Source organism: Oncorhynchus clarkii, chromosome 12 (genome assembly GCF_045791955.1).
Source record: "Oncorhynchus clarkii lewisi isolate Uvic-CL-2024 chromosome 12, UVic_Ocla_1.0, whole genome shotgun sequence".
Classification (NCBI taxonomy): domain Eukaryota; kingdom Metazoa; phylum Chordata; class Actinopteri; order Salmoniformes; family Salmonidae; genus Oncorhynchus; species Oncorhynchus clarkii.
This window is the reverse complement of record NC_092158.1, coordinates 66,067,729-66,092,818: the sequence shown is the minus strand read 5'-3', so window position 1 is coordinate 66,092,818 and position 25,090 is coordinate 66,067,729. Positions and strand designations below refer to the sequence as shown.

The window sequence follows — 25,090 nt, the reverse complement described above, 5'->3', positions numbered from 1 at the left end:
ATCCCAGTTCTTCTCTGATCCAGGTCCTCAATTGTGAAAATATCTTCCCACTGTTGTCAGAACCACTGAGTTATCTTCATCCCCTGTCCTGAAACAATACTGGTTTCCCCCCACTTAGAAATCATGAACTAATCGGTGTTCTCAATGCAATTAATTGAGCCTTGTGATATACATCCATACTTAATTTAAACTAGGCTATAAACTGTTGTTCAGTTCCCCAATCATTGTCCAATTTACTCTGATCAGCATCTACTAAGATACATTGTCTTATCGGGTGTTTGTCAGCAGACGCAGCCAACAAGTCTTACATTTATTGACATCACATTTTGGGGGAGCACAAGGCAGTCAAATAGAGGACATGTTTAAAGTAGTTTATTCTATAATCTCAAATATCCTTAAAATGAATAGCACATATATACATGAACAGACATTATCCCCAAAGACAGAACACATTTTAAATTACTATCCCAAAGCACTTGCAAAATGAGAACATAATATTTTATCCTGGCTGTGCTGAGGACAAATTAAGTTGTTTGCCTTAGGAAAAAAAGGACCAAAACTTTAGGAAAGGCATTTCAACTCCTTGATATGGGGCAATATTTCTGAATGTGGCACTGAGATTGCCTTTCCCAACTGTACGTTAAGAGGCACATCAAGAAACATTGTATACATACACATAGAATCAATGCGGAATTCCCCAAACACACACTTGGATGTTTGGTTGATTAATTCTAGACCAGATGCATCCAAATATTGAAACTGGGCATTTAATCCCCATCATCATACCTTGTATTAATGTGGTCAGTGAGAACCAACCTGTGGTAGCCTTGTGCAAGATCAGTTTGTGGTCTTTCCAACTCCATTAATGTAATTGTCAAGCCAAATGTTTGGTACGGCGAATGACAAGTAGTTGGCATGATAGTTCAAACAGACCGACACTCAGGCTAAACCTGTGGATGATTATCATATTTTAGCACATTTGTTTCTAGAAGTATTTCATGATGAATCACCTCAAAAGAACTGCACATCAAATCTTGTTGACAGGTTGATGAACCACTGGCTTCTCATATCGTTGTCAATAAGAGGCACTTCTAAAACAAACATGGTTAAATGTCACTTTTATTTATTCATCTGTATTCGAGACATCTGTCATTGCTAGATCTCAAGTAGGAGATATTATCTGTCTGCTTTAGCTGAAACTTGCCGGGCCATAACCATGGTTGGAACACCTTGGACATCCCAACGCCCCAGAGAAAAGGCGAGAAATGTGCTTGTCCTCATTTCTCTCCCATACATTTAATCACAGACCAACCAGGAGAGAGGAACCAAAGAGTTACAGACTATAACACAAGTGTTTATTCAGAGTGAAGCTGATAAAAATAACATAAAAAAAACCTAAACATTAAGACAGGAACTTCCATGAATGTTTGTTGTTTATTTTTCTTCCGAGGGCATGAGCGCAGCACTCCAAACCTAAAAGAAGCGAAAGTGATGTCTTTCAATGATGAGGGGCAGGACATTCAAAATGCACTGATGGGGCGATGTGGTGCTGATGAGGTATTCTAGGAAAAACAAACCAGAAAATAAAAAAAATGTCCACACATGGCTGCATGGGAGCCGACGAGAATGATAAGCCAGTGAGGACTAAGGCATGACAGGAGAAGGACGAGGATGGTGGTGGTAGTGGTGTGTGTAGGGGTAGAAGAAAACGAAACCAAGAAATAGCAGATGATGAAAATAAATCGGAGGTACTGTATTAGCAGCAGTTTGTTTTCCTTTTTTTCCTCTTTCTCTTTAATACTGGAGTCCAGCGGTTGGCTCCAGGTTGGCATGGTTTTTAAGTCCAAAAGAGGGGTCGGGGTGGAGGGGTAGGGTCAGGTGAGTTACAGGACCTCGTCGCTCTCGGCAGTGTGGAGCTGTGTGTCATCTGCGTCGGTCATACTGCTCTCCTGCGACTCTTCCACCTCAGCTGCTGGGGACAAGATGGAGGTTAGAGGTCAAAGCATGGCTCCTGACAGACATTTTTCAGCTTCCTTCTTGAAGTAACAAATACAGAGATAGAAACCTGACCATATTGGCATTCTCGCCCTAAGATATGTACTTTGGTGGTAGGCCACTTGGCTACACCTTTATGGAGTGTTTCACATATACTATTCAAATTCGGACGTATATTGACTCAATTATTTACTACTAGTACTCAATGTTTAATTTTAAGGCTGTCAAATATTTTGCATTCATAAATTATGCACCTCATAACAAATGTACAGGTCATTGCCATCATTAACAGGGAACTAAATGGTCAAAGCCACGTGTCAGTTGGTCATGGCAGTCACAGTGGTTGTACCTGAGTCATAGGGGTAGTCCTCAGTGACAGGCTCCTCGTCGTCAGGGAGGTACCTCTTGTCTATGGCCTCTTTGATCTGATTGTTGGCTCCTTTGGGATCCAGGTCCATTGCCCAGGAGAAATTCATCAATGCCAAGTGGGTCTGGCCCAGCTTCTTATACACCTGAGGGGAGCAATAGGGAAGAAAGCATATGATTAGAGCAGGACACACCATCCATATGAATACATTCGTAAACTAGGAAATATGTCACTAAATGCCCACAATTACCTCAACTTACCCGACATTGACTCGGTACCAGTACATTTTGTATATAGTCTCATTGTTATTTTATTGGGTTACTATTTCTCCTTTAGTTTATTTAGCAAATGTTTCTTACTTTTTAAAAACTCTGCATTGTTGGTTAAGGGCTCGTAAGTAAGCATTTCACGGTAAAGTCTACACTACACCTGTTATATTCGGCGCATGTGACAAATACAATTTGATGTCATAAACATCTCATAGCTATTTAGTCTATTGCACAAAGTCAGACTATATGCGATTTGAGAGGTGAGTGTAAAGTGGTCTATTATTGAGTACGAATATCAAAGTGACCGTAAATTCTTCTCTTATGGTCAGCTCCTTTCCTCGTAATCCCCACAAAGAAAATAAGTTTACATTTGCTTACCTTTCCTATTAAAAAGTAAACAAGGGACTCTTTGGGCACTATTTGTTTCAGCTCTTCCAGCTCTTGAAGAGCCGCCTGAATAGGGATCACAAAAAACTGTTTGCTTAGACTTAACCAATAGAAAATACAGTGAACAATGATAATATTAATACGGAAGAAGAGGAATTGTGCTGAAAAGTAGGTTAGTCAGTGTTTGCTTGTGAAATGCCTTATGGACCTACCTTGTACTTTTCATTAGCGAAGAGGATGGAGGCCCTGTGGAATTTGCATAGAGGGTTCTTGGGGTCTATGTTGATCGCTCTATTCAGGGTTTCTAAAGCATGGTCAGACTTCTTCAGTGCATGCTGAACCTGCGTGGAAACAACAGGAAACATGGAGCATGTTAGTTAGTGCCATAAAGAACATTGGAGAAATATGACTCAAGTACCAAATGTAAAATACTACAGGCTTTGAAAATAGTAACAATAATACATATGATTTATAAGTAGTTTTCTAAAACATAAAGATGGTTAAAAAAAAAAAATCTGCATGCAATGTCTTGAAGTGCCCTGACAGACTGAGTAAGCTGAAAGAGACGGAGTGTAGCGGGCCACTCACCACTCCGATGTGGCAGAGGAGCACAGAACTCTGAGGGTTGATGCTAAGTGCCTTCTTGAAGTGAATCTCTGCCAGGTTGAATTTCTCCTGCTTATAGTAGATCATCCCCAAACCATACCTGGAGATGGAGGGATAGAAAGAGAGATGAGAACAAGTTTCTCCCATAATCCTGAATTATTCACCAACATCAAAACACAACGTTTTAGCTTTAATCTGCATTAAGGTAATACAGTGCTGTGTTAAGCGAGACCGAGTCGAGACTGGGAGGGGGACAAAGGGAGTCAAGACCAGAGTCCAATTCAAGACCATGACTGTAATTTTGTCAAATCCCCACCATAAGAGTTCAAAATGTCCAGTATTTCTGTGTTCATATTTCAGAACATATGGATTCTTTAGATATTCAGAATAGTGAAAAAAAAAATGCATACTGGGGGAAAATAGAGCCAATCTAAAAATAATTACTAACACAAACACAGTGGGGAACAATGGGCCTTCTACAGGCTAAGGATTTATACAATTATGATTATAATAATGTTAATTCTATTATTTTCAATGGAGTTTGATTTAATCGCCAAAAGCCACAAAATACATCCGAATGGATTTCTGCAAATATGTAAACGACACGGGAGTCCTCTTACATTTGGGAACTTTACATTTCTATTGATCAAACAACCATGAAAAGGTAGGCTCTCTCCCTCAGTTATGCACATCAACAAGACCAACAACTAATGCTAGCCAGAGCAAGAGGAGATCAAATCTAACGAAGGAACATTAGATAAACACTCTCAAACTTTTTCAGCTAAACAATGGGGAATTATAGCCTTGTCCTTCTGCAGCTTGCCTGCCAATGCATGGTTGTCCCAACGAAGCACCTAAGCTAACTGGCTAAAGTTGTCTAGTTTGCTAACTAGCTACTTCCAGACACAAATGTGAGAACACCTCACTCTGACCATTTTACTTGCCATAAAAGAGCTGGTTACATGTTATCTAGAGCATTCTTGACTAACTATTACTTTATTTTTTGCCTGTTTACTGACACCGGTCATATTCAGTAGGTGTTGTGCGTTTGTAAATTCATCAATTGTTCTGCGCTCTGGCATACTCAGACGAGAGTACTCTGAAATTAGAGTAGATAGCATATCTCTTGCATTCGCAAATTCACTCTAGTTCTTGCTAGCTAACCAAATGACACCTGCATCTCTAGCTTTGTATAGCCACCCGAAAAAACGATATGAGAGGAGGGGGGGTCACTTACTCACTCCTCCAATGGCATGACATCCTAGCTAGCTAGCTAGCATTAGGCTCCATGTTTTTAGCTTGCTACATAAATAGATATGCTAGCCTATTAGCCACGTTATGATGGACTTGTGATCATTCCCTTGCTAGTTTGATTGTATTGACATTCCCAACCTTAGTTACATTCATCCGTTTTTATATTGAGTCATTGAAACTGAAACGATGCATCCCGAATGGAGGCAGCAAACAATGTAACAGGCCAGCTGTGATTTTTAAACCTGATATTTTTTGGATGACCAATTATATGGATGCACCGATATGACATTTTTGGCCGATAGATATCCGATATTTTCCGTGCCAAAAAACCCGATACTGACATTTACAATTTTAGCTGCCTTTTAAGCATTTTAGTACAGTTAGTTGAAACACACACACGAAAACCAAAAAGTTATTTTGTTGGTATTTACGCATGTCCCAATTACCAGTAAAACATAATCAAAACCTATTTCTTTCAATTACTTGCTGTGCTGTTTCATTGTTCATTTGTTCAGTCGTTTCATTCTCAACCATAATAGAGCATTTTCACATCTATTACGATTGTAATTCAGATTTTGTCACATCCACTATCACTCCAAGGTTGTGCACTAACTTACCAGGCATTGTAGTGGCGTGTGTTGACTCTGATGGCGTTACGGAAGCAGGCCAGAGCCTTCTCCAGCTCCTCTGTGAGGACAAACTCATGGCCTAGCAACGTGTAGGCGTAGGCAAAGCCCGGGTTCACCTGTATGGCACGCTGGAAGAACTTAATGGCAATGTCATGCTCCCTCTGCAGACTGAAACAGTTACCAGCCACGCACCATGCCTAAGGGGACAAAGAGAGAGAAAGAGTTGGGAAGGAATAGAAGAGGAGCAGAAGGAGCAAAAATATGGATCTTTTAAATTAAAGGCAACCATACTCCAAGACAGAATCACTTGTAAGCATTTCCCAATGGAAAAGTCTCAATTGAACATACTTTTTAGTCCAGGACATGTGGATACGGTACATGCAACTGTTTGTCTCAGTGTGTTAGTTAACTACGTACCTCTGGTGAATTCTTGTCCATGTCGGTGAGGTCTTTGGACAGGGCCGACAGGGCCACGTCCTTCTGCAAGTGCCAAAGGGTGGTGGAGTAAATCTCCATGCCCTCCACCCGGTAGCTCTCGATGCGCCGCACCTCTGAGAAGATCCTCTCCGCCTGCAGGGATGGGACAGGAGGCGAATAGTGAGAAAAGTTTCTAATCGAGCCATTGAGAAGTAGCAAAAGCCACCATGCACAGCCCTCGACCACTCTTTGCATCCATTTGACAGTCTTAACCCTGTGGAATTGTAGTAAGCACAGGAGCACATCTAGCTTCAGATGCCCACAATCCCTGTTTTATGTATGAAAGATGAACCTAGCAAAAGAAGGCTCTCCCTTACCTGCATGTATTCGGCCAGCTCAAAGTGGGCCCTGCCGATCTGTCCCAGGACCCACCCTGTATTGTAGTGATGGGAGGGCAGCTGGCTCAGGATGCTGATAGCCTCCTTACAATTGTAAGAGCAGAGGGCCAGGTACCCCCGGCCGATGTCTCGCATCAGCGACATCAGGCCATCTGGAACACAGAGGGAAAAGAGGGGTTTGGAGATAAGGACTTGTGATGGCATCTTTGTAAGGATATCATATGACAAGGTGGCTAATAAGACTATAGAAATGTAGTACAATTATAACAGCAACTTAATAAAAAAAAGTCAGAAAACTACTGCATTACTTTGACATAATTTGTTTTTAATGGCAGTGTATCCCTATCTTGATATGGTCAGGCAAAGAAGACTGAAAGTCAAAGTGTGAGAGTTGATTCTAACAGTGTCCCAGCTCACCTGCAGCAGCCTTCTGCAGACTGAAGGCCTGGAACTGAGGAGAGCCCATACTGACTTTCCCGTCTGTCATGGACGAGTCCAGCTTGAGGATCTCAATGCTCTCGTTCAGGTTGGATGGGGTGATGCCTCCCTTGCCCATTTTTGACTTGGTCTTCCGGTTGGGGATTTTGGTGGGGAACTTCATTTTCAGCTTCTTGCTATTCTCCTGTTGAGGAATGTTTGTTTGTGTTTAGCATTTCAAAGACCTCTGCTAACATCAGAACCATGTCTGCCCCCCCCCCCCTTTTGATATTTGGTAATAGGAAAAATAACATATTTGCCAAGAATCTCAGCAGCACAGCCCAGTGCCAACCTCTATTCTATATAGAACAAAATAATACATATAAAATGAAATCTCTGCTCATAAATATCATAACACTACTTAAAATGCTAGACTTGAGAGCAAACTGATGTTTTTGTTTTTCTGGTTGAAAAGACAAATCCTACTGTCCATCTCAATTCCAGTATTTGGTTATATGTTTAAAGAAAAATCCACTCAAATGCCGAGTCTCTTCTATGTTACCTTGGCAGTAGAGCTGGCACTGGTGAAGAGTCTGGAGCTCCGTCTGGGCTGCACGTTGGGGGGAGCAGCGATTGTGGGGCTCAGCACTTGAGGCGTAGTACTACAGTAGGCACAGACAAACAGAGCACAACAATGGTCATCAGGTCTTCATACTTAGACAACCACTAGCACAGAGAACACCAATGCCATGAGTGACATTTTGACCAAGCAAAAATGCTGCAGTGTTTCAAGTTTAAAGCACAACACTTGACTCAAAACAAGTATGGATCACAATTTCATAACATTACATAATTTCACCCTGCATGAATTCTCACTGAAAATAAACAAGTATTGTGAGGACAGCTGTCTTTTTTGGCAATATCTCTGCATTTCCATACTGTAAACATGGGTCCATATGGGCCTTGTAAAGAGCACATACCTGGTCTGTGGGGGGGCAGTGGTCTGAGTCTGGTTGAAGGAGATAGGGATGATCTCCCTGCTGTTGCCACTCTGTGCAAACACCGACTTCGTCCCCGGCTGGCTGATTCTCGCTACAGACTGAAGAGGGAAAAGTGGGAACAAAGCTATTTAAAAATACATTTTTTAAAATTCTAACAAAACATCTTTGACCTCCATTGTTCAATCCATCACTGAAATTAAAGGAATCTCCTCTGAAGTTGAAATGTTTTCTATTCAGCATGCATAGAACAATTTTTACACATAGTGTGTTGCTCTTCGATCAACGCTCCAAATAGGAGAGCCACATAGCGGTTGGCGTGTTGTCTTCAATATAGCGATGACGCGTGCGTACCTTCTTTGGTGGGACTCCGGGAGGGGGTGGCTCCATCCCCGAGCCACTGTGAGAGTAGTTCTGCAGATACAAGGGGTCCCCTGGGCTGGGCTCCAGGGGCAAGATTCCAAAACTGGGAATAAGATAATTCAAATGAATTCTCAGTATATCTCTGCTACATTGTTGACTTATTCAGCTCTGTATAATTTAACCTATCATCCAGAAGTCCCCATGGAGGCCATTTACATCCAGTTGCAGTACCAGAGAAGCCTTTAACGCAAGTAGAAAAGCCCTCACAGAACAAAACCGTCGTAGAGGACAGAGGAAAAGCAGTAATCAAGACGTCCTCTGAAGCCAGTTATCATTACAGTCTCCCTAATTACAGGATAGTGGACAATGGAGTTGGAGGATGAATGAATGAATGAAGAGACCAGTATGTACTGCAGTCAGGTGCACAATATCAAATTATAACCTAGATAATGTTACTTGACTACAATTTTCAACGCCATGGGCAAATTACTAGCGGAGTGATCGCTGCCAATGCATATGCCTCTATAATGTAGGGTGTCCAAATAAAAATGCATATTTTGACCAATGGGTAAAATAACATTAAATTGGGCAGATACTCCTCTAAGAAAACCAATGCTCCAAATCTCATGTCTCTATCATAATCCATTCAAATGTTAGAGTTTTCACCCTTGTATGATGACTAAATCAATGGAGGCTAGAGAAGAAGTGGTCAAAATACAGGAAAATAGCATTGTGTCTGCTAGGCTGGATGCTGTGCGAGAATTAATAAAGTAAACTGACAGGCTCACCGTTTAACTCATCATCTTTCTTATAAAATACGCAGGACATAAAACAATAGAGAGGTAAGATAGATATCAATTTTGTGACATATGTAAATGCTTCCATATTTTAGTATGAACTTTTTGTATTAATGTGAAATTCCTGCTCTACTTCAAAGATTTCTCACAAAAACAAACGTATCTCTGAAATGTCAATGGAGCATTGAGTGTGTTCCAAGTGTTTACCTTCAAAGCCTTTTACATTAAATTCAGCTCGTGTCATGCTAATTTAGCGTTTTGCGACCCGCGGAAACAACTGAAGACAACAACCACAAAATGCTAAATCCTTAAAAGTTATGAGGAACCTTCACCGCTATGTCAACAAAACTTAGTGCTTATTAAGATGTATTAGGTTACAAAATGTGACTTTTTTGATATGTTAAAAGACCAACTGAAAGATTTAGAACATGAATAATCATATTTGTCTTGGTAAAAATGTATTTTATAAACATAAGGAAGTGAAATTTAATCACCAAAGTGCATTTTGGACACCCTACATAATGACACTGAAAAAGTAGTCAGAGGGAAACATGTGGGAGTGCCTCAACACACATAGAATCACGCCACACTCAAAATACAGTGCCACACGACACTTATGAGCAGATAAATAATGCGTGCCTGTGTCAATCCACTTATGATAAAACAGACCAACACATGTAATAGAGCCTCTACTGAGAAAAAACATCTTATGTGTGTGTACGGGGTGAGACCACCAGTACCTGGGCGTTAGGGGGCTGAGTGCTGCCGGTCCCCCCAGTAGACTGCGCCCACTCTTGGGTTTGTTCTGCACTTGTTTGGATAGCAGGGAGCTGCCTGTACCCAGAGGCCCTACTGTGTCCGGGGAGATGACAGACGAGTCGATGTAGGACATGGTGGAGTCTGTGTTCAGAGACGAGTACTTTGAGTTGGAAGACTCCAGGTTCAGTCTGTTTAATTCCTACAGGGGAGGGAAAGGGAACAAGACAGCAGTTGTCAGTTCTTCATTGCACATTTGGATAGGCAGGTTATTAGAAAGAACTGTGGTCTTTGCTTGTGAAGTGCCATTTATCATAAAGCGTTCATTAGGGGTGTAACGGTTCACCAAACCCCCAGTTCAGTACATATTGCGGTTTTTGGGTCACGGTTCGGTACAGCGGAAAATTAAATGCCAAACGTTACTGTAGTTAATTTTAGTGTTGGCAAAAGATGTCAAACTAACCCAGGAACAGATCATGAGCCATATAATGTAGGGCCCTATAAAATCTGTTTCATTTTTTTTTTTTACCTGGTTTCATTTAGTTTTTTCCAGGTTTCAGATTTTTCAGGTTAACTCAAAAATTAGAGGTCCTGGGGCCTCCCGAGTGGCGCAGCGGTCTAAGGCACTACATTGAAGAATCTCAAATATATTTAGATTTGTTTAATTACTACTTTATTACATGTTATTTCAAAGTTTGTCATCACTGTTATTCTACAATGGAGAAAATAGTAAAAAATAAATTAAAACCCTTGAATAAGTAAGTGTCCAAATTTGGCTGGTGCTGAGTGTATATACACACTACCACTAAAAATGTTGGGGTCACTTAGAAATGTCCTTGTTTTTGAAAGAAAAGCACATTTTTTCCCCCATTAAAATAACATAAAATTGATCAGCAATACAGTGTAGACGTTGTTAATGTTGTAAATGACTATTGTAGCTGGAAACGGCAGATTTTTAATGGAAAATCTACATTGGCGTACAAAGGCCCATTATCAGCATCCATCACTCCTGTGTTCCAATGGCACATTGTGTTAGCTAATCCGAGTTGATCATTTTAAAAAGGCTAATTGATCATTAGAAAAACCGTTTGCAATTATGTTAGCACAGCGGAAAACTGTTGTTCTGATTAAAGAAGCAATAAAACTGGCCTTCTTTAGACTAGTTGAGTATCTGGAGCGTCAGTATTTGTGGGTTCGATTACAGGCTCAAAATGACTAGAAACAAATAACTTTCTTCTGAAACTCGTCATGGTTGCCTCTGTACGCCTATGTAGATATTCCATTTTTTATATATATATATATATATATATATATATATATATATATATATATATATATATATTTTAAATCAGTCGTTTCCGTTTCCAGCTACAATAATCATTTACAACATTAACAATGGCTACACTGCATTTCCTATCAATTTATGTTATTTTAAATGGACAAAAAAAAATATGTGTTTTTCTTTCAAAAACAAGGCTATTTCTATGTGACCCCAAGCTTTTGAACGGTAGTGTGTGTGTGTACACACACACACACACACACACACACACACACACGTGTGTACATATAAAAACAAATATATACATTTGGGTTCACATTGCAGACCGAACCGAGGTCCCCGTACCAAACAGTTCAGTAAGAATAAGTTTACTGTTACACCCCTAGTGTTCACAGATCACCTTCTTCCACAGTCCTAACAAAACACCAGGTCAATCACTCATCTTGGCACCAATGCAATGCAAGCCATCATTGTAAAGAGAGCCAAACCTGGCCTTAGAAAAATATGAACAGGAATACTGGGTTTAAAAGGACAGGGGGAGGGAGAGTCGAAGGGACGTACTAAGGTGTCCTGGGGCGTCTCCATGAGCACCGTGTCCACCTGGCGGTGGGGCATGTTGTGGCTTGGTGTGTGGGCAGGGCTGATAGGGAACAGGGGAGGGGCTCCACTCCCACTGCTAAAGAACTGCAGGGACGTCAGTCTGAAGATCTGCTCTGGGTCCGGCCGATCGCCTGACAACAAAGATACAAGTTAATACAATCAGCTTAAGAACAGGGGGAGGGAATAGAGTGGATTTGAGCCTGAGCACTGGTCAGGGAATTAAATTTGCATCCGCCATCATGCATGGGATAAGGACCAGTGTAAGTTTCACATTTTTGTCTTACAACGACGAGTGAATCAAACTATTTTTAATCCAAATACATATTGTACTCTATCATCTTAACATGCATTATATAACTAACTAACTACCCTACCACCCACCCATCCCAGCTGATTGACTGACTCACCGATCTGACAGAGGGACTCAAAGGGAGACCACAGGAAAGGATTCATACTCAGGCTCTTCTGATAACATTCAGAACCTTTGGCCAGACGATCCGTTTTGCTGCACAGACAGAAGGAAGAAGAAAATTATCTTCTCGATATTGAGTGACGCATGTGGGTGACAGGCACGAACGTGCAATCACACAACAAAACACATAGCGCCTGGTTACGTTAATCTAATTCAGAACATTCCAGCTAACATCTTTGTCAGGATTAGCTTGTTCCTGTACCTCAAATCTAATTTATAAGAGGAAGCAACCACTCGCTGTGCATTTATGGTTGTATTACAGTCACACATGTTAGATACCAGACCAAATACCTTTGCTTAACCGCTACATTGGTTTTCCTGACATCACACAGTAATAATGCAACAGCACTGTGAAATATACCAGCATACCACGTTGTTGTTTAGAGTCTGATTTCTGATATGGTTAAACCTTAGAAATTGAGACAACAGCATTTTGATTGTGGTTCATGCATGTCTAAATTGTAACAGGATGTTCATGACTAAGTGATAAATGCTCAGAGATTCTAGCCCACTGGCTGAGCTTACATCATGTTCTAAATACAGTATCTCTGTAGAAAAGGACATCCTCTGCTTAGGAGGCTGCTGCAGCCCCTTCCTGCATTCAAATAGTCCATTTGAATTGACCAAGGTAACATCCAAATGTCATTCACAGACATGCCTCCTCTCCAATTCTCAATTTCTGCTCCCTTTAATTCATTAGCAACACCACGGGAAGATGAATCAACAAGGTTTCCTTCAGATACAATAAACGAGTCCATCGCGACAAACAAACATCAAGGCACTGCTACGCCCAACCCTCTTCACTAGGGTGCAACGTCTATCACTCAGTTGCATAGTAAAACATTAGCTATTGCTATGTGATTGCTAGCACACAAGCAATCAACAATCAATTGAAAAAGTTACCCGAACATGCTTTAGATTGGTCAACAATGAAGTAATGAACATTGTTATCCTACCAATAGATTTGCCCCAATAGGGACAATGTGAAACAGGCAGAGTCTCCAAACTCTGTGACGATGTCCTCCTGGCTCTTCTGTTTGTTCAGGACCCCCCCTGTCAGGATCTGCTCTCCCTCTGCAAGCCTGGAAAGAGAAGAGGACCGGACCACTGATGTGAGCATACAGGGGTCAGAGGAAGGGAGCTATCCAGACATTCTGCATTCAAAGCATGCACAATGTCATAGCTATGAGACCTAAAACACCAGAAACAAAATAACATCCTTACTTGCTCAGTTCCACACAGCACTTGGCGAGGAGGTATTTGCATTGTGGCGTTGTGCAGCTGTGCCCCTTGAGAAGGCGGTATGCCTTGTAGGCCTTTCCCGAACGATAGTAGCATGTGGCTAACAGAAAGAGGGCCTCCTCCGAATGCACTGTGAGGAGGATAAGAGATGCATCCAAATAATAGGCATTTGCATAATTTGCGCTTAAATTAACATACAGATACATACCCTGACACAAACACCAAAAGCACAATCCCAGATGACTATGAGTTATAAATATACATTTTATTAATTTGGCGCCAACATTTTCATACTTGCACTGACAGCATTAGATTCCTTTTGGCATGTGACCAATTTTCATACTTGATATGTTATTTTGATCGACTCACGTCTACGCTATAGCCTAATAGCCCACTGCAGTGTTTTGCGTTCCACATTAAAGCAACAGCAGCCTACAGGCTATTCTATAAGAAATTACAATGTGTTCCAAAACCTGTTTTGCATGTGTCAGTCAGGCCCCACAAGCCACCATCATGTCAAAACCTTTCAGGGGTATATGTGTGGATTAAAGCAATCAGGTGGAACTGTACAGTTGTCTGCACAGTAATGTTAAGCTGAAAGAGGAGGAGCTCAGCTGTGCTGCAGCATGGACAGGATCTTCTTAAGACATGAGGGGTAGATTTCATTACCTTCAGCATATAGTCTCTCCGCCAGGAACACGGCATCTCTGTAGGCATAGTGGTTTAGTGCATGCCAAACAGCAGCCTAGACACAGGGAGACAAACACATCTGCATCTCTACATATTGTCATACAGCCTACTATGATTGTCTGATCTGGTGGTGGCTCTGACAGCAAGCTTTACAACTCACTAATAATCAATGACCTAATCAGTCAATAAGCACATGCGTTGATAATACATTCTTTGAATAGAAAGCTTGCAGCTTATTATAGCGAACTATTCAATCTTATGGCTGGCTGTTAGCTATATGGCTATGAAATGTTGACACAGCAAACAACCATTAATTAGCTAGTTACATTCGACGGGCAGACAATGCTCTATCTTACATTTGGGGGTGCTTTCACTGGTCTAGGGCTTAGGCGAATTTCAGTTTTTCGTGGTAAGTGTCAAACATTTAGCTAACGTTATTTCGTCGTTCGATATCAATACCAACATATGTGGCCATAGGATAACGTAGCAATGTAACGTCTAGCTAAGTACCTCAACTCAAATTGAGGTACTTGGCTGTTAGTTGAGGTAACGTTACTTGGCTATGTCAGATCTGATGATGTTTAAGGTTACGGTAAATGGCAAGTAGCTAGCTGCATCAAATGTTCAAACGCTATGTCAATGCAGGCAGCAGTTATCCATGTAGCTAGCTAGCACTGAGTAGTTAGCTAGCACTGAGTAGTTAGCTAACTAGCCAATGGTTTTCAATATGTTCAATTCAGCTGTCAAAATGCCCATTTTACAATACAATCTGAAATAACTTAAACCTTGGTCGACATACTAGCTAACTTAGATGCTAGCTTAACGACTTTGGCGTTAGCTAATGTTATTTTACTGGGAGAATTACATCGAAATAATGTCAACCATCATCAATCTGATCAGCTGTAATGTTTAGCTAACTAACTAACTTTAGTTAATTTAGATAACGTTATCTGAAAAACTCACTTTACTGTCAGTCTAAGTTAGTAACGTTAATTAGCTAAAGTTAGCAAGTTATGTTAGTCTAGTTTTCCAGTAGCTAACTAGATTACTAACATTAACCAGATAATTTAAAAACAAACGTTGAGGCTCCTTAACTAGTAGCGAGTTAATGTTGCTAGCTAAATATGGCTAATGACTGAGCACCTAGTTAGCTGGCACCTACCGCTATCTAATGTCGTATACCTGGCTGACAGTGGCCGTTCTAAAGAGTACCCATGTGTGGTATATATTGAATAACAGGCACTAGTTTACCGATTTTAACAACGAAGCAACTATTCGGAGAATGCTAGCTGGCTAGGCCAAACCATTTCTTCTCAGGCCTCGGTGTAGCAGTAGTGGACCTTTCTGGTAGGGAGGTAACCATGCAGGCCACAATACATTCCTCGTCCTGCATGTGACCGTTCTCTTCTTGGTATAGCAAACTACTTCTTTACCTGAACAGGTTCCTGCAGCACCGTCATTCCGTTGTCAGGCTCCTTCTCTCGTCCACTGTTTTTTGTTTCCCTCTTTCTTCAGTTCCTTTCTTATTTCAGTATCCAGGCCAGAAGTAGCTCTGAAGATTTGAACACAACGACCGTTACCGACCATGTCGAAAGCTCCCGAACATATCCGAAACAGATGCAAACGTATCAGTTTACGAATAGAATCGAAGACCAGCGGAAATAACCGAAACTGTTGTTAGCTAAAATATAAACTTGTTTATCAACCATAGAGATCGATAGAACTAATTTGTATATCTGTGTAATTAAATCCGAGACACTATGTTTAGTTTGATATGTTACGTTTCATATGGTATGTATCAATTTCTGGATGTCCATCATCCATTTCATATGATATGTTACGAAATGCAATTCCTACAATATGTCACGAATTTCAAAAGCGTATGATATGTTACGCATTCCAATTTGTTGTTACCACCGTTAGCTAGGCTAAGGGTTGGGATTAAAGTTAGGAGTTAGTGTTAGCTAACATGCTAAGTAGCTCAAACGTAGTAAGTAGTTGCAAAGTTGCTAATTAGCTAAAATTGTCCATGATGAGAATCGAAGACGTTCACGTTACCAACCACTCTCCTTTCATTTTTACCTTAACAGCGCTTGACATTAACTTGTTTAGCCACTTGTAAGTAGGACAGATTTTTTACTTGTCTGAAACCTCAATTCAAAAAAAGGTCTGTAATACCATGGGCCAAAAGATGCCTGAAAATTGTGTTCTATGATACAAGGAACCACTTCACAAAATATCCTTCATTATTATCACTGGTATTGACAATGGAAGGCTGTTGGTCTCTGATACTATGTATTATATCTCCTGCCGTTGTGGCCTTGAGCAAGGCTCTTAATTATCCCCCTACAAAGTAAAATAATGCACTGATAGGCTACTGTATAAAACACGTGGTCCTTCAACCCTCCATCTAGAGAGCTACTTGATGTGCAGGATTTTTATCCAACCCTGCTCAAACACACCAGATTTAGCTTATCAAGGTCCTGTTTTTTTGTGTGTTTTTTTACAATGTGGTGTGTTCGAGCAGGGCTGGAGCAAAAGCCTGCACGCACAGTAGCTCTCGTGGACTCTCCAGAATGAGAGTTGGCCACCTTACAACATTACAATTACAGACAAATACATTTGATGTCTTTATTTAAAAAATCCCTCATTCAATGAACCAGGGATCAAATTGCTAAAGTGGGTGAAGTAGCTAACTAAGATGTTTATCTATTTGTAAGGTTAAAATATTCAGTGTTCAGAGGAGATCTTGACAGCTTAGGAGTTACTTGTCAATTAGGCTATTCTAATAATACTTTTTTACTTTGTCAGAATTACATGGCCAGGATTGAATAGAGGATAATCCTAGCCAGTTTTGAGCACTTGAGAGTTGGTTTTACAATCGGAGTATGCTGCATTGGTTTCATCAACTGTGTGTTGGCTGGCCATTTGTGGTTATACACGAGTGCCAGTGCAAAGTTATTTTAGGACATCGGACAGGACAATTACATTAATGAATGGTAATAGCTAAATAGTTACACTAGCGAGATAACTAGCCAAATTACACACATTGTTTAATTGGCTATCTATTTAGTCTGTTATATATCATTATTTTACCTGCTGCGAAATTGTCTCTCATCTGGCAATAGCCCCCTGGCACACACGCAGGTGATGCACACACCATGACTTTCCAGGATTTTCATAGCTTGCCAAAAATGGGATATAACTGGTCAAATAAGTCACTAGCAATTATTATGTCACGACTTCCGCCAAAGTTGGCTCCCCTACCTGTTCGGCGGTGCTTGGTGGTCGTCGTCACCGGCCTACTAGGCGCCACCGATCCCTTTTCCCTTTTCTGTTTGTTTTGTCTTATTAGTTGCACATGTGTCCTATTATGTTTTCCTGATGGGCGTCCTTATTTAAGGCTAGTAAACCAGCCCTTGTTTTGTGCGGGATTATTCTAGTGTTACGTGTTGTGTTGTTGGGTGTGTTCGTGCTCCGGACTGGGTACCCTGTGCTTTGGGTTGGTCCGTAATTTTCGCACCCTGTGTTTTGGGCATTGTATTTTGGTGCCACATTTGGTGCCACATTACACCTAGTCCCGTGCGACATATTATCAACAAATGTGCAAACGCGGCTCGCTTTGATCTCAAAAACTCATCTTGCGACTGCATGATTGAAAGAGTGCTCATGCCTATCAAATCAAAGGTTATTTGTCACGTGTGCCGAATAAAACATGTGAAATGCTTACTTACAGGCTCTAACCAACAGTGCAATTTCTAAGTAAAATTTTAGCGAGGCTATATACAGGCACCAGTTAGCCGGGCTGATTGAGGTAGTATGTAGATATGGTTAAAGTGACTATGCATATATGATAAACAGAGAGTAGCAGCAGTGTAAATGGGGGGTGGGGGCACACAATGCAAATAGTCCGGGTACCCATTTGATTACCTGTTCAGGAGTCTTATGGCTTGGGGGTAAAAACTGTTGAGAAGCCTTTTTGTCCTAGATTTGGCACTCCGGTACCGCTTGCCATGCACTAGTAGAGAGAACAGTCTATGACTGGGGTGGCTGGGGTCTTTGACAATTTTTAGGGACTTCCTCTGACACCGCCTGGTGTAGAGGTCCTGGATGGCAGGCAGCTTAGCCCCAGTGATGTACTGGGCCGTACGCACTACCCTCTATAGTGCCTTTCAATCGGAGGCCGAGCAGTTGCCGTACCAGGCAGTGATGCAACCAGTTCTCGATGTTGCAGCTGTAGAATCTTTTGAGGATCTGAGGACCCATGCCAAATCTTTTTAGTTTCCTGAGGGGGAATAGGCTTTGTCGTGTCCTCTTCACGACTGTCTTGGTGGGTTTGGACCATTCTAGTTTATTGGCGATGTGGACACCAAGGAACTTGAAGCTCTCAACCTGCTCCACTACAGCCCCGTCGACGAGAATGGGTGCGTGCTCGTCCTCCTTTTCCTGTAGTCCACAATCATCTCCTTTGTCTTGGTTACGTTGAGGGATAGGTTGTTATTTTGGCACCACCCAGCCAGGTCTCTGACCTCCTCCCTATAGGCTGTCTCGCCGTTGTCAGTGATCAGACCTACCACTGTTGTGTGGTCTGCAAACTTAATGATGGTGTTGGAGTTTGGCCTGGCCATGCAGTCGTGAGTGAACAGAGAGTACAGGAGGGGACTGAGCACACACCCCTGAGGGTCCCCCGTGTTGAGGATCAGCGTGGTGGATGTGTTGTTCCCTATTCTTACCACCTGGGGGCGGCCCGTCAGGAAGTCCAGGATCCAGTTGCAGAGGGAGGTGTTTATTCCCAGGATCCTTAGATTAGTGATGAGCTTTGAGGGTATTATGGTGTTGAACACTGAGCTGTAGTCATTGAATAGCATTCTCACGTAGGTGTTCCTTTTGTCCAGGTGGGAAAAGGCAGTGTGGTGTGCAATAGAGATTGCATCATCTGTGGATCTGTTTGGGCGGTAGGCAAATTGGAGTGGGTCTAGGGTTTCTGGGATAATGGTGTTGATGTGAACCATTACTAGCCTTTCAATGCAGGCATACAATAACTATACTACAATAATCTCTGCAGAGATTGGGAGGACAGTGAGCAAAACATTGTATCCGGAGGACACTTTGATCCATTTCTGATGCAATTCTGATTGGAGTAGCCTAATTGTTTGATATTTTGATTTTTACGTGGTTTTGTTTTATTGTCCCTTCGGATAACTTAAACCAATAATCTGCTTGTCCAACATTTTTTTTTACTTGCCCAGAGGAAGACCACAAGTGTTAATGTCGAGCCCTGCTTAAGTAACCTGCTGTTTTATGTAGCCATACCAAATGTAACATGTACTAATTTGAGTGTCCCAGATTTAAATGTAGTCTGAGACCAGGCTGGCCATTATAGTGTCTGTGACAGAATGGCAAGTGCCATTGAGGCTAAAACCCATAGGAATCTTCACTCAGTTGACTACTTTAAAATGTCTGAAGCATGGTGGAAGCCCTCAATGAATCTACCCATGCTAAAACGGCCTTTTGGCCAATAGAGGCCGTTATCATTCTATATGGTACCAACGTTTCATATAGTCCAGCACAGTAGACGCGTCATAATATCCATAAAACCTAGCGGTAAAACCAGGTAATGGTTCCAATCGTTGTTTCCCCAATTCATTTTTACATCTGGGATATTAGAAGTACTTCATATAAGGTCTGTGTTTTGTGTAGACTTACCCTGGCGTGATATTTTGATAGCCATGTACAGTGCCTTTGCGAAAGTATTCGGCCCCCTTGAACTTTGCGACCTTTTGCCACATTTGAGGCTTCAAACATAAAGATATAAAACTGTATTTTTTTGTGAAGAATCAACAACAAGTGGGACACAATCATGAAGTGGAACGACATTTATTGGATATTTCAAACTTTTTTAACAAATCAAAAACTGAAAAATTGGGCGTGCAAAATTATTCAGCCGCTTTACTTTCAGTGCAGCAAACTCTCTCCAGAAGTTCAGTGAGGATCTCTGAATGATCCAATGTTGACCTAAATGACTTATGATGATAAATACAATCCACCTGTGTGTAATCAAGTCTCCGTATAAATGCACCTGCACTGTGATTGTCTCAGAGGTCCGTTAAAAGCGCAGAGAGCATCATGAAGAACAAGGAACACACCAGGCAGGTCCGAGATACTGTTGTGAAGAAGTTTAAAGCCGGATTTGGATACAAAAAGATTTCCCAAGCTTTAAACATCCCAAGGAGCACTGTGCAAGCGATAATATTGAAATGGAAGGAGTATCAGACCACTGCAAATCTACCAAGACCTGGCCGTCCCTCTACACTTTCAGCTCATACAAGGAGAAGACTGATCAGAGATGCAGCCAAGAGGCTCATGATCACTCTGGATGAACTGCAGAGATCTACAGCTGAGGTGGGAGACTCTGTCCATAGGACAACAATCAGTCGTATATTGCACAAATCTGGCCTTTATGGAAGAGTGGCAAGAAGAAATTCATTTCTTAAAGATATCCATAAAAAGTGTAATTTAAAGTTTGCCACAAGCCACCTGGGAGACACACCAAACATATGGAAGAAGGTGCTCTGGTCAGATGAAACCAAAATTGAACTTTTTGGCAACAATGCAAAACGTTATGTTTGGCGTAAAAGCAACACAGCTCATCACACTGAACACACCATCCCCACTGTCAAACATGGTGGTGGCAGCATCATGGTTTGGGCCTGCTTTTCTTCAGCAGGGACAGGGAAGATGGTTAAAATTGATGGGAAGATGGATGGAGCCAAATACAGGACCATTCTGGAAGAAAACCTGATGGAGTCTGCAAAAGACCTGAGACTGGGACGGAGATTTGTCTTCCAACAAGACAATGAGCCAAAACATAAAGCAAAATCTACAATGGAATGGTTCAAAAATAAACATATCCAGGTGTTAGAATGGCCAAGTCAAAGTCCAGACCTGAATCCAATCGAGAATCTGTGGAAAGAACTGAAAACTGCTGTTCACAAATGCTCTCCATCCAACCTCACTGAGCTCGAGCTGTTTTGCAAGGAGGAATGGGAAAAAAATGTCAGTCTCTCGATGTGCAAAACTGATAGAGACATACCCCAAGCGACTTACAGCTGTAATCGCAGCAAAAGGTGGCGCTACAAAGTATTAGCTTAAGGGGGCTGAATAATTTTGCACGCCCAATTTTTCAGTTTTTGATTTGTTAAAAAAGTTTGAAATATCCAATAAATGTCGTTCCACTTCATGATTGTGTCCCACTTGTTGTTGATTCTTCACAAAAAAATACAGTTTTATATCTTTATGTTTGAAGCCTGAAATGTGGCAAAAGGTCGCAAAGTTCAAGGGGGCCGAATACTTTCGCAAGGCACTGTAATTCTCTCTCGGACAAGTTTTATCAATATATTTGCCTCAATTTACTCTCCAAAATGTGAAATGCTAATTAGCAACAGAGAAACCCTCAGCAAGACTGTACAACTCCTGCAGGAAGCTCCTACACACCATCTCTAGCCCACATTGTTAGCTACCGTTCAGCGAGATCAGAGACCCGTGCCCGATTGATTAACGTCTCAAGTCCCCTTTCGTGGTTTCAGCTTGCCACTGACTATCTAGTAAGCAGAGCAGTATAGATAGATATATTTTAAATACATGGTTTTACTTAGCCTAGATAATAATTTGCACAGTTTGTCGACACTGGTGTCTATTTCAGACCTTAAAGCATTTTTCAAGGATGACTATAAGAGCATTAAAAGGGAAGTCTGGCCATGTTGAGAAGTGCAGCTATAGTGAGAGGCAATTTACTGGTTTGGTCAGGGCCAGCATGAGAGATTAAGTTTATCCTGTGTCAGTGAGTGTAGCTATTAAGTTCAATTTGAGCATCTTAGCAATACAATGTTTTCTATACTGCTGTCAACATTCTACAAGGAGAGAGCCACTTAATCGATTATATAATCACTAACTAGATTACCCCGGATACCAGGCGTAGATGAGTGATAACTCAGCTCTAGAATGTAGTCATTGAGGAGAATGAATCTATAAATCTATTGACGGTCAGAATTGACTTTGTTTAGGCATCCAGCTTTTATTGTAGTTTCATGACCAGAGACAAGTCTTCAAAGGCACAGTATTTATTTATTCAGGGTGATATATGCATTCACCCAGTCTTGATTTATATGATCCTTCCCACTATATGACTGATATGTCAAGTTATAAAATCCTAACTTATCAATTAAAAGTTTATTGAAAAGCTGCACTTGTCCTCATATGGAAATTACTGTTTATTAAATATTCTACAGCTGTAATATCATCAATCAAATCAAACTTTATTTATATAGCACATTTCTTACAAACAAATGCATTGCAAGGTGTTCAAAGTCATGCATTGAAAGGAATGTGGCACTTAACATCCTTCCTCTTGGCATGTCTCTGTAGGTGACCAGGGGATTCTCTCTACCACATGCGAATGCCCCCCATGCGGCTGCATTGGCTATTTTTGGAGTTCACAATATCGGTTGTATGGATGTGGAGGAAGCCAGCCATGCCCATCCAGGTGCAGTCAGTGGAGGACCTGTACCCGGCCGAAGACTACAACCCTCTGTCCCGAGAGGCCACGGAGGAAAATCTTCAGTGGCTAAGGAATCTCCAAGGCAGGTTCAGTGTGATATGGCTCCTTGAACCTGAGCAAGAAAAACCGCTGGGGCATGCAAGCATCCTGGCTGGCATGGCGCTGTCGTTGGCGCAGCATGAGGCTATTCTGCAGGCAACAGTAGGACAGCGCACCAACTCCAACTGGCACACCATGAGGAGAGGGAGGTTGACGGCCAGCAATTTAGGAGTAGTGGTTAGGGCCAAGCGCATTACTCCGTCGCTGGTAATAAAGGTCCTCAGATCACAGTCATTGGTTGGAGTGTTGTATGTAAAGTGGGGCACAGACTAGGAGGGCAATCAGATGATGTCGTCAGCACCATAGCAATGGTGGAAGTCAAGTCCCTATAGTGCAAGGGACCTTACCATTGAGAAGGCAGTGAAGTCAAAGGATTTCTAAATCCAGGAAGAGGGAGGGTCTTACCGCCTCTGTGAAGACCATTCTTACTGGCACCAGGTCCAAGGGCAGCTCCACATCACTGGAAGGGACACTTGTTTCTTCGTTGTGTGGACGACCTCAGGGCAGACACATATTGCTGGACTAGAGGAGTTTAAAGGACCACATGCTCCCAAAGTTCACATTGCAGCAGTGAACATCTGTAAATATCTTGTAAATAGTATTAGCACACAAATCCATTTTTGTTCTTATTCTAACTAGGTGGCTAATGTTAGCTACCTTGCTAATTTTAGCTAGGCTAGGGGTTAGTTTAGGTTTTTTTTAAATGTAGGTTAAAAGGTTAGGGGAAGGGTTAGCTGCAATGCACCCTGGACTGAAGAAGCAGACAAATAGGAGAAATGTTAAATTACACATTTCTTGATGTAGGTATATTGCAAAAATATGATCAATGGCTCATTCAACAGAAGACAACCTCCCACATTATGACAGTGGCCAGTTTTGAAATCTGACATGTACGAAATACGTTTTTGCAATCTAAAAGTCGTATCCCTATTAACTTTCAGTGTAGGGAGAGCGGCTTTATCACAGTACTGCGCCATATGAGCCAAATATCTGCCTGCTTAAAAGTCAATAGCTCAGATACACATGAAAGCATGATCTGCTGTGTAACGGTTTCATCCATTTTTTATGCTAAGGCCCTGGATAGATGTTTAGTTAAAGGGGTTAAGTAACCATACCAAACAGAGTTTCTCGGATTTACGTACAGAATAATGCGAAATGCTCTGAGACCAGATTGGCTAACTAGCTACTTCACATGCTGATATTGACTTTGCTATTATTGTGTGTAGCTATATTTGCTAGCTAGCCAGCCAGCCCATTTGTATTTTATTTCACCTTTATTTAACCAGGTAGGCCAGTTGAGGACAAGTTCTCATTTGCAACTGCAACCTGGCCAAGATAAAACATAGCAATTCGACACAATACAACAACACAGAGTTACACATGGAATAAACAAAACATATAGTCAATAATACAGTAGAACAAAGAAAACAAAAAGTCTATATACAGTGAGTGCAAATGAGGTAAGATAAGGGAGTTAAGGCAATAAATAGGCCATGGTGGCAAAGTAATTACAATATAGCAATTAACACTGGAATGGTAGATGTGCAAGTAGAGATACTGGGGTGCAAAGGAGCAAGAGAAATACATAAATACAGTATGGGGATGAGGTAGGTAGATAGATGGGCTGTTTACAGATTGGCTATGTACAGGTGCAGTGATCTGCGAGCTGCTCTGACTGCTGGTGCTTAAAGCTAGTGAGGGAGATATGAGTCTCCAGCTTCAGAGATTTTTTGCAGTTCGTTCCAGTCATTGACAGCAGAGAACTGAAAGGAAAGACGACCAAAGGAGGAATTGGCTTTGGGGGTGACGAGTGAGATATACCTGCTGGAGCGCGTGCTACGAGTGGGTGCTGCTATGGTGACCAGTGAGCTGAGATAAGGCGGGGCTTTACCTAGCAGAGACTTGTAGATAACCTGTAGCCAGTGGTTTTGGCAACGAGTATGAAGCGAGGGCCAATCAACGAGAGCGTACAGGTCGCAATGGTGGGTAGTGTATGGGGCTTTGGTGACAAAACAGATGGCACTGTGATAGACTGCATCCAGTTTGTTGAGTAGAGTGTTGGAGGCTAATTTATATATGTCATCGGCGAAGTCGAGGATCGGTAGGATGGTCAGTTTTACGAGGGTATGTTTGGCAGCATGAGTGAAGGATGCTTTGTTGCGATATAGGAAGCCGACTAGATTTAATTTGGGATTTCAGATGCTTAATGTGAGTCTGGAAGGAGAGTTTACAATCTAACCAGACACCTAGGTATTTGTAGTTGTCCACATATTCTAAGTCAGAGCCGTCCATAGTGATGCTTGACGGGCGAGAAGGTGCGGGCAGTGATCGGTTGAATAGCATGCATTTAGTTTTACTTGCGTTTAAGAGCAGTTGGAGGCCACGGAAGGAGTGTTGTATGGCATTGAAGCTCGTCTGGAGGTTTGTAAACACAGTGTCCAAGAAGGGCCAGAGGTATACAGAATGGTGTTCTGTGTAGAGGTGTATCAGAGAATCAC

General features: G+C 41.7%; 1 protein-coding gene across 2 annotated transcripts; it reads right to left on the bottom strand.

The window, feature by feature from the left end:
• Positions 1 to 357: 357 nt before the first annotated feature.
• Positions 358 to 15,582, bottom strand: LOC139421065 (cell division cycle 27). 2 transcript variants are annotated; one of them, XM_071171567.1, is made up of 19 exons: positions 15,370 to 15,582; positions 13,916 to 13,991; positions 13,229 to 13,376; positions 12,961 to 13,086; positions 11,940 to 12,037; positions 11,494 to 11,663; positions 9,638 to 9,855; positions 8,092 to 8,203; positions 7,720 to 7,838; positions 7,302 to 7,401; positions 6,740 to 6,944; positions 6,302 to 6,474; positions 5,925 to 6,077; positions 5,496 to 5,704; positions 3,607 to 3,724; positions 3,231 to 3,359; positions 3,010 to 3,084; positions 2,345 to 2,507; positions 358 to 1,969 (listed from the first exon to the last, which is right to left on the bottom strand). In XM_071171567.1, the coding sequence occupies exons 1-19, from the start codon at positions 15,394 to 15,396 to the stop codon at positions 1,884 to 1,886; spliced, it is 2,505 nt and encodes an 834-aa protein (XP_071027668.1). In that variant the 5' UTR covers positions 15,397 to 15,582; the 3' UTR covers positions 358 to 1,883. The 2 variants fall into 2 exon arrangements, with proteins under 2 accessions (XP_071027668.1, XP_071027667.1); XM_071171566.1 differs by having other exon boundaries at positions 358 to 1,972; positions 15,370 to 15,551.
• Between the last annotated feature and the right edge of the window lie 9,508 nt (positions 15,583 to 25,090).